The sequence below is a fragment of the Microplitis mediator genome, chromosome 5 (assembly GCF_029852145.1).
Source record: "Microplitis mediator isolate UGA2020A chromosome 5, iyMicMedi2.1, whole genome shotgun sequence".
In the NCBI taxonomy this organism is placed as follows: domain Eukaryota; kingdom Metazoa; phylum Arthropoda; class Insecta; order Hymenoptera; family Braconidae; genus Microplitis; species Microplitis mediator.
Genome location: NC_079973.1, coordinates 13,562,421 through 13,573,073, shown reverse-complemented (window position 1 = coordinate 13,573,073; position 10,653 = coordinate 13,562,421). Strand labels below are relative to the sequence as shown.

General features: G+C 31.2%; 1 protein-coding gene and 1 non-coding gene across 2 annotated transcripts in view; one reads left to right on the top strand and one right to left on the bottom strand.

Annotated features, from left to right (window-relative positions):
* Window positions 1-95: 95 nt before the first annotated feature.
* On the top strand, window positions 96-4,331 carry LOC130668072 (prion-like-(Q/N-rich) domain-bearing protein 25). Its single transcript, XM_057470130.1, has 11 exons — window positions 96-313; window positions 380-458; window positions 545-793; window positions 1,265-1,513; window positions 1,704-1,952; window positions 2,128-2,376; window positions 2,484-2,735; window positions 2,806-3,054; window positions 3,132-3,380; window positions 3,492-3,737; window positions 3,859-4,331. The coding sequence occupies exons 1-11, from the start codon at window positions 209-211 to the stop codon at window positions 3,861-3,863; spliced, it is 2,181 nt and encodes a 726-aa protein (XP_057326113.1). The 5' UTR covers window positions 96-208; the 3' UTR covers window positions 3,864-4,331.
* A 6,263-nt stretch (window positions 4,332-10,594) lies between these two features.
* LOC130669198 (5S ribosomal RNA) overlaps window positions 10,595-10,653 on the bottom strand; it is a 120-nt gene continuing 61 nt past the window's right edge. Inside the window, exon 1 of the ribosomal RNA XR_008990131.1 lies at window positions 10,595-10,653. This exon is cut by the window's right edge and continues 61 nt beyond it. This is a non-coding gene — a ribosomal RNA (5S ribosomal RNA).

Below are 10,653 nucleotides of genomic sequence, written 5' to 3'. Positions count from 1 at the left end.
GTATAACAATGAATACAGTCATTAGTCATCATGGCTGATAATATAAAGTAATTAAGCCAGTTAGTACTTTGACCAGCGAATGAATGGATCGAACGTTTCATTAATTCACCAACTATAAAATTTTATAGACCTCTGAAAAAAAAGTGACGAATAACAGGTGAATCTTATGATTTACTAAAAATTTGATTCCAGAGAAAAGTCCCTCAAAATGTTGTTAATATTAAGTGGAATACTGTCTCTTATTATGGCATTTGTAAATCCTTCATTGAACACTAGAGCTCCTGATAGTCATTGTGTCATCAGAAATACTCATGTAAGTATTTTTTTTATATATTGATACAAAATAAACATGGATTTTTAATTATCGTGTCTTAATTAGATTGATCCCAATCTTACGCGTGATCAAAAAGATATTTGCAATCAAACTGAACCGAATTCATTTAAATGTATCGAAGAAGGTAATTGAGTTTATATTTTAACTTAACACACAATCATTACAAATAACATGATTAATGCTACTTTTATTAATGTTTTTGTAATTCAGTGGGATTAGGAAAATTATGTGAACTGGACGAAGATTGTGATGAAATATTGCATTCAAAATGTTCAAAAGAAAAAACGTGTATATGTAGAACCAATAATATTGAAGTAAATGAAACGACCTGCGCACCAGTATTAGGTGGATTCTGTTGGAAAAATGAATTATGTGCGACCGATAACGCTGTTTGTATTGACAATGAATGTCAATGTAACGTCAGTAATTATCGAAGATTTAACGACCAATGCATATTCAGTAAGTATCTTTAAATTTACTTGAAATGGAATTAGTACGATACACATACTGAATTCATTGTCTACTTCAACTGTTCACATTATCAAATACACGTTGGGTGCGCCCTGTGAACTCATAAAAGTTGTGAACGAGTTTGGTAAATAATGTAGAGTAGAGGTACCATTTGTGGTCACTGGTCCATTTTTGGACATTTAATACTTTATTTTAATTAACGAAAAAGTATAAAATAAAATTTTCATTATAATAGTGTGATAGAAGTATCCTCACATACATTTAAAAAATTAATTACGTCATTTGTCTATTACAAACTAAGATATTTAAATTTTTTCAAGTGTTCAAAACTGGTCTTAAAGTGACCGTGAACGTTACGTCTACCATAGATAGAAAATGTAATCGTAAAATGAAAATACTTTTGTTCTTTATACATACTCAATAAGAAAGTTCATTTATATACATACATTGGAATTTCAGCCCATTTTTTGGACATGCCCTGTTCAACGGATAATGAATGCAGTCAAGGGATACCACATTCTATTTGCGTTCGGAATCAATGCACTTGTGATAAAGATTATTTTGAAAAAAATCGAACAACGTGTGAATCTTTTCCTAAGATTCCCTGTTCAAGTAAATTTCCATGTACAATGGATCATTCTCTGTGTATGAATAATTTATGCCAATGTGAACCTAGGTTTGTGTACAGCTCTTCTAAATGTATTCCTCGTAAGTATCGTAATCACCGAAGAGAAACTTTTCTTACCAAAAATTTTTATTTATTTTAAACATGGAATTGTGTCAATTAAATTTACCATAATAGTTCATAATTATTATATCTGATAGCTGTCAATAATCTAGAAAAATTAATCTCTGTTTTCTTCCACATTAATATATTTTTGATTTCGATGAATTATAGTTTATCTTAATGGATCTTGCAAAAATAATAATGATTGCGATCAGATCCAAAATTCTAGATGTTCTGCTGATAATATATGTGTTTGTAATAAGAATCATACTCAATTCAACGAAAGAGTCTGTAGACCTGTGCTGAAGGAATATTGTCTTGAAGATAATGAATGCCTAGCTGTTAATTCCACTTGCATTATGAATGAGTGTCAATGCAGACCACATTTTGTGAGGCGGTTGAAAAATTTATGTGAACTACGTAAGTTTGAATCTGATTATTATTCGTGGACAAATAATTAATGACAGACGAGAGTATTTCCGCTCGAAATTATACTGTCTGAATAAAAATCTTGATAAGAAAATGAACGATATTGTGGATAAGGAATCATTTTTGATGAAGTAATCATAACTATTCTTTTTTGACAAAATTTTAGCTCAATTAGGTATGGACTGTAAAGATAGTAATGATTGTATTGATATACAATATAGTGAATGCTCTGTGAACAAAAAGTGTGAATGCATGTCAAGCTATGCAGAATATAATATTAAAGCATGTAGGCCACTACTAGGCAGTTATTGTTCAGAAAATCGACAATGTGCAACTCTTAATTCGATTTGTTCAAATAATATATGTGTGTGCGGCGATGGTCTTATAGAGTATTCTAACAACAAATGTACATCACGTGAGTTGATACATTTATCGAATCTGATGATGTGATTTTTATTTTAATTTAAGTCAATATTTTTTAATTGATCATTGAAAGTGATTAATGTATGATCGATAATTTAGATTTTATCGGAAGGTACTACATGATAGATGAAGATTGCGAAGAAATACTGGATTCGAAATGCGTAAACAATGACTGTACCTGTAAAGACAACTATGATATGGTGAATATAACGGCTTGTGCACCACTTTTAGGTGAATATTGTAAAAACAATCAACAATGTGCGCCCGCCAATTCAATATGCAATAATAATGAATGTCAATGCGATTCTGACTACGTACGTCGATTTAATAATAAATGCATACCGAAAGCAGGTAAAAATATTCGTATATTTAAAGAACTTTGTCATTATTTGATGGTCAATAACATGAAAATTGATAATAGGACATTTTAAAATATCATGTTACAAAGATGATGATTGTGTAGGCATTAAATATGCAAAATGTTCCACATATCATAAATGTGTTTGTCAACCAAGTTATGTTGCTCTCGGTGATGATAAATGTATAGCGCTTATAGGTGAATATTGTGACTCAGACGATGAATGTATTTCATATCATACTGTTTGTATCCTTAATAAATGCCAATGTGCAAAGAAGTTTGTTATGAGAACCAAATATCAATGTGACCATAGTAAATATAACTTTTCACTATTAGCTATTGTATTATCTATTCAGAAATTAATATTTGAAAATTTGATTTTTTGATAGTTTCGCTTGGTAGAACATGTCACAAGGATGATTGTGACGTGGGCATAAAAAATTCCGTTTGTTCAATCGATAATACCTGTGTTTGTCGAGAGAATTACTATGCATTGAACAGATTTGAATGTGTCCCTTTTTTAGATGGATATTGTTTGAACAATGATGAATGTCGCTTCAATTCTTCTGTCTGTGTTGAAAATAAATGTCAATGTAAACATAACTTTCAGTCTGTATCAGCAAGTCAATGCAAACCAAGTAAGGAATTATTTAACTAAAGTTGAACTGCAATAACTAGAACAAAGGATTCTAAACGCGAAAATCACTTTATCCACCATAAAAAGAATTAATGACTTATAATTATTTCAGTTGATTACTTGTATGTATGCAATGAAGATTTAGATTGCGGTGATCCATGGCATAATAAATGTTCAGACAAGAAATGTCGATGCGATTCAAACAATATTTTAATTAATAGATCAACATGTTTGCCACTTCTAAAAGGTTATTGCTGGAGGGATAGCCAATGCTTCGTTCCCAATTCAACTTGTATTGATTATCACTGTAAATGCAAACAGAATTTCATGGCTGTATCCGGTAATCTATGCTTACCAGGTAATCAAAACTGTTACAGAAAACGATATTTCGTAGATATAAATCTCTCAGAGTCGGATTTAGTACATTGTAAAGACTTTCATATGATGAATCTTTTAATCATATTGTCTATTCTTCACAGTGTAAAGTAGGACCCTATCGACAAGTTTATTCTTATCATCACTATGGCTTTTCCCATGGACCACGAACCAGCTGCTGATAAATATAATCACTGATTTATCATTTTAACATTTACATTATAATTTGTAAACGGTTTTAAAAAAAGATCGAAAAAACCTAAAAAATTCCCTTATTTATTTATAATGACAAGACTGAATTTTTTAAGGTCAAAAGATTAGTCTTGTTGCTACAAGGGGATTTTTTACCTCTGCAAAACTTCTAGTTCTGCTGAAACTCCCAATAATACGAATGGAATACCCACAGAACCGAATTCTGTTGCAACAACGTCCGCTTAAACACTTGGCCAATTCGAACTGTGTAATAATTAATATTGTGTAGTGATAGGTCCCTTATCATACTCCAGAATTTCCTATATATGTATATATATTTTGTCAAAATGAAATTTTTGTTTTGATTTGAGAGACTAATAAACGTTCAAAGCATTGAAAATCGTAGTTTCAGTACAGTTGGATATAAAAAAACTTATAAGTTCTTAGTTATAAGAAAACTTATCAATTTAGCATAGAAAATATGGTAACACATAGTGAATGATTTTTACGAAAAAACTATCACTGAGAGAAATCTCAGTAGTTGCCACAACTAAAAAGAGACAACTATTTTAATTTAGTTGGTGTAATAAATTTAAATAGTTTTTGTAACTATTTATTGTTAAGATGACTTTAAAAAAATAGTTGAAGTAACTAAAATTTTTTTGTTATTTATTTTTAGTTATTGCTAATTTAACAATTCAGTAGTCACAACAAAAATTAAGTAGTTAAATCAACTATTATTAGGAACTCAATCTAACTAATAACAAATCGTAGCAATAACTATATTTCTTTAACTATTTTCAAATAGTTGATTCAACGATTTTTTTTTTATTTGTCTCCGTATATCACTAAAATTTTGCTGTTGATGCAACAATTTTTAAATTGTAGTAGTAAAACATTTGATATAGTTAAATCTAACTAGTTTTATTTAATTGATGTAACTAATTTAAATAGTTATGATAACTATTTATTGTTCAGATGACTTTAAAAAAATAGTTGAAGTTACTAAAATTATTTTGTTATTTAATTTTAGTTATCGCTACAATAAAAGTCTAATAGTCACAACAAAAATTAAGTAGTTAAATCAACTATTTTTAGCAACTTAATCTAACTAATAACAAATTGTAGCAATAATTATATTGCACACCTCAAGCGCGAAAGCGCTGAAGGTGCTTCACTGACGGTTTTTCCTCGTTGACAATTTCTCTCATTTTTTGTAACTATCTTCAACGAGTTGATTCAATGATTTTTTTTTATTTTTCTCCGTATATCACTAAAATTTTGCTGTTGATACAACGACTTTTAAATTGTAGTAGTAAAACATTTTATATAGTTGTATGCAACTATTTTTATTAAATTGGTGTAACTAATTTAAATAGTTATGATAACTATTTATTGGTAAGATAACTTTAAAAAAATAGTTGAAGTAACTAAAATTATTTTTTTATTGATTTTTAGTTATCGCTACAACGAAAGTTTAGTAGTCAAAACAAATACTAACTAGTTGAATCAAATATTATTTGGTACTTAATCAAACTAAAATCGGGAATTAGAAAAAATTTCGGTGTTAAAATAATACATTTTTCGATATGATCTACATATACTGTATATCGTTAAATTTGCGTTCGAAAAGTGTTTTTTAACTTCCCAATTTTTCGAAAATCGACGATTTTCGAAAAATTGGGAGGTTATGGTTTTCACCCCGATTTTCGAAAGTCGAGTTTTCATCAGATGTCGACGTTTTGAGGTCCTAGGAAGCTATTCCGACTATTTTCAGAATGATGTCCGAGTGTATGTATGTATGTATGTGTGTGTGTGTGTGTGTGTGTGTGTGTGTGTGTGTGTGTGTGTGTGTGTGTGTGTGTGTGTGTGTGTGTGTGTAAACTCTTTGTAACTTTTTAACTAATGGATCGATTTGAATGGTTGAGGTGGCAATCGAAAGAGCTTGTTGGCCCTCAACTTTCCTGAGAATTTCAGATCATTTGATCAAGCAGACTCGAAAATATTGGCGAATTACGAAAAAAAAAAAATTTTTTTTTTAGTTTTTTAGTGATTTCTCAGAAACGACTTGAACGATCGACTTCAAAATCTACTCAGCTCTAGAACTTTATAAAGTGCGTCGAATGCTACCTCAACCATCTCAATCGGTTAATTTGTTCGAGAGATATCGTTGACGAAAGAAATGATAAAAAACGGTATTTTTCGATTATCTTTGAAGTGACTTATCCGATCAATTTCAAAATATAATCAGCTCTAGAACTCAATAAAACGCGCCGATTGCCACCTCAAACGTCAAAATCGGTTGATTAGTTCAAAAGATATCGGCGCTGAAAAGTAAAAAAAATAACATTTTATGTTGTTTTTTCCGGATAAATCATAATATAATGTACTAAAATGTGTCTGAAATCATATAAACTTTTTCTCTTTATGGTCTCTTTTGATAATCATACAATGTCATCTAAATTGTTATTGGTAGGGGAGGGTGGGGTCAATTGAAACAAGGGTCAATTGAACCAGTAAGCTTAAAAAATCGAAAAAAATAGAAAAATGAGTCGTCCTCTTGGATTTATATTTTAATACACTAAACCTTAGTTTGACCAAAATTAGGAACCAATATGATGATTTCATTTAAAAAAATTCAAGTTTTTGTGTTTTTAGGCATCTGAACTTTTTTTTCAGCTCTTGACAAATTGTTTAATATGTTTTTAATTTTCAAATGTAATCTTAAAATTTTTTTTGTAATACCTTCTTTCATATATTAGTGATAAATTTCTAACTTTACATCTAATAAAATAATTCTTGAATATTTTTTTTTAAACTAATTATTTCAATAAAATCATATGGGGTCAATTGAACCAGTACTCTCGGGGACGGTTGAACCACACGAACCACACTGTGAGCATCAGACATGCGCGCGCATCTTGACTGAATGTGAAAAAAAGCTAAACTAACCAAGAAAAAAAATAATTATATTGACAGAAGTTGTAAAAGCGATTGTTTTAACATATAATGTCATATAAAATAATCAATATTATTAGAAGTATTGTAATTTTAGTTTTAAGCTGTAATGAATAGTAAATTATTCATTAAAGTCATTCGTTTGTGGTTCTAACACTCTTGGTTCAATTGTCCCCGACTAGTGGTTCGATTGCCCCCGCAAAGGGGACGATTGAACCATTTGATGCAGTTGTACAATTTCATGTTTATAAAAAATTTTTATAATTTGTTAAGTTATGCGCTTATGAGAAATGATAGTCTATATAATAAAGTATAATTTCGTAAAAAAAAAAGTTATCATTTTGCTTTTATTAATCTAAAAAAAAAATGTTAAAGTATTTTTGGTTCAATTGACCCCACTCTCCCCTATAATATTGTATATAAAGGCGAGCGTGAGAGTGACGCAGATATAATTGCGCACGCGCACTTCTTAATCCCTAGAGAACAAAATGCCACTTTCTTCCCGCTTCAGCGGGAGCGAAGTTGAACTTTCGGCGTGGGAATGAGAAATAGTATATTACACACCTAGGGAAGTAAAGTAGGAAATGTCTCAGATCACAAGTAATTGTTGTCCGAGGCTTCGCCTCGGCCAACAATTACATGTGATCTGAGGCTTTCTTATTTAATTCCCGAGGAATGTATACTATTTGCTTAATGAGCAACGAAAAAAATACTTTTGCCGGAAACGAAGCACCCTACTATGTATATGTAATATAACCAGCCTTGTCATCACGATAGCACCTACAATTCTTATCGGACCTTAATGAAATTTTCCACGATTATTCTATGAGCGATTATCTTGATCAGGTTCGAAGACTGGCTAAATCAGTCGATTAGTTCAGAAGTTATGGCTGTTAGAAATTTTCACGATTTTTTAAAAAAATCAGTTCTTCACTGTTAAAATTCAAATAACTTATAAACTAAAAGTCATAGACAATTTTTGTGAAAAGTATCTCAAAGTTTGTTAAATAAGCTTTAATTTTTGTCCTTAAATTTAACGATCCAAGTATTTCTTCCAATAATTTGGTGACCTTGAATGTTTGCAAAAAGCTAAAAAAATTACTAATTACGATTTCAATTTCCGATACATTATATGTTTTACATCATAATCTAATTCTATCAGTTTTATTCTATATAGTGAATGAAATAATCTTTAAATTTCACTACTATTTTATATTTTAAAGATATATCTTTTATTACTTAAGACCCGGGAAAAAAGAATTATATATGGCCATATATAATTGAGTCATATGTGGCCATATATTGGCGATATATAGCTATATATAATTTTATACGGCCATACATAGCTTGATTTGACCATATATAACTTGAACTGACTATGTATAGAAATTGACAATATATGGGCTTATATAGTTTGATATGACTATATATATATAATTGACTATGGTAGAATATTTTTCCACAAACTGAAGAAAGGTCAACTTATTAAGCTAGAAAGGATTCAGTTTAGAGCTCTTCGGGTCGCTCTTGAGTGTAACAATATTATTAACAAAAAAAAAATCTGAAAACCGCCTGGTCCTGCGGGCCAGCCCCAAAACTTTCCGCTGTTTTCGAGCTCAGGGAGCTCGGAAACATTATTGCTTGTAAATTTTTGAGCTCTTCGAGCTCTAAAAATTGTTAGGCCGGTAAAATGTACCTTCAGTGAAAAATTATAATTTTTGTCCGACGATATCTTTGTATGGAATGAACCGATTTGAACGTTCTTGGTGGCAATTGAAAGGACTCAACAAGACTTAAAACTGATTACATTTTGAGGCGAATCGGACTAGTGGTTTATAAGTTATACGCAAAAAACCAAAAACAAAAAAAAATTTTAATTTTCATTCTTCGTATAATTCGTAAACTACATGACCGATCTACCCCCAAATCTAATCAATTCTAAGTTTTGGTGAGTTCTTTCGATTGCCACCAAGTACGTTCAAATCGGTTCATCCGTTCCAAATCGTCAGACAAAAAAATTTTCACACACCACACACACACACACACACACACACACACACACACACACACACACACACACACACACATATATATTGAGACAATGAGAATTGTCATCTTCTCTCTCAGCCTTGCGGTTCCCATTTTTCCCTGTCTCGTTGCCGTCTGAAACCACCTAAAGCTAGAGTCATAGTGCCATGGTCACATGACTATTTGTCACCTCAACGCATGACCGTGAGGGGAAGTGGGGAGCGAGCCCAAAAACTCAGCCTTAAGACCCTACGGTGATTGAACTTCACTTCGATCCTGGATCAATTAGTGATAAGACGTATAATTTAGTTTTACTGTCATATACTAGCAATTTATTTGCGACTTTGTTAATACGGCTAACTACTTTGTAAATCGGGAAATTAACTTGCGTTATAGTTGTAGTACTAGCGATTCTCTTGCGATATACTTTACTGTCCAAGTTTACTGATTATTATAAACAAAGTTAGTTAAATTAAATATTACTGTACGTTACCGGCGATATATTCGCGATATAAAATTTATACTGTGCCACGAATCTGTCTACATTATATCCAGCGCTTGCACTTTCTTGTAAGTAATTTTTATTATTATAATTGGCAATAAACAATCATTGCAATTGTCAATCATTCACTGTATCCACTATCTGTTCATCCTATTTATTTCCTATTTTACTGGTAAGCTTATCGAATAGTCTGATAAAATAAATATTAATTAAGTTACAAATAGTAATTCGACCATCAATAAGAATATTCTATAATTTTATAAGCCGTGAGGTAAGTTGATAAGTTTTCTCATACGTTGTCGAGTTTGAATAAGTGCAGGTCTTTGCTTTGCAAGAACTCCAGCCCACTGCTCTGTCCAAGTAAAATAAAATTTGTTAGAGGCCAGCCTAAGCCAGGGTTCAACCCGCGAATTCTGGTGGCTGCTGGTAAAAATCGCGAAGACGAAAAGCGATTTGTCTCAATATATACACAGACGTCTATCCGGGAATAGTCAGAATAGCTTCCTAGGACCTCAAAACGTCGACATATGATGAAAACTCGATTTTCGAAAATTGGACTGAAACCAATAACTTCCCTTTTTCTGAAAATTTGCAATTTTCTTAGCGGGAAGTTAAAAGAAAAGAGAGTCATTGTTTAGTCGATGTCATAGTCAATTGCCCACTTTTATTAAGTGGTTAATGGCAGAACTAGCAATATGATGAAATAGCTAAAAGTTTGAAAGATATTTTTTTTCATCTGAGAATTATTCGACACACTAATATTTATCAGCCCTAAAAAAAAATCCAAGAACTGATGTGTCTATTCCGGCAAAGGAAAAAATTCCATCCAAATAATAAAATTTCAAACATAAATCAGGTATAATTGTTAAAAAGACAAAAGGCGGTTCGATAAAAAATAAAGTGCCTAGTCTAAAATGAAAGTTGAAATTTTGCTATTGATAATGTATTAAAAAAGGTATATTTTTTCTAAAGCTAGTTAAAAGTAGAGGTGTGCAGAGTTGGCGACAATTTACTTTCCCCGCAACTTGTCGATGGCTTGAAGACAGTAGATTGCTGCCAACTTTCTGACAAAAGTTGACAGTAAATTGTGGCCAACAGTTAGATTTTTATAACAGTTTCATATTTTTTTGTATTTTTCGTTAAAAAAAAAAAAAAAAGAATGCCAACAGCACGTGGTGTTCCCAAGCGGTCACCCATCCAAGTACTAACCACGCTCAAT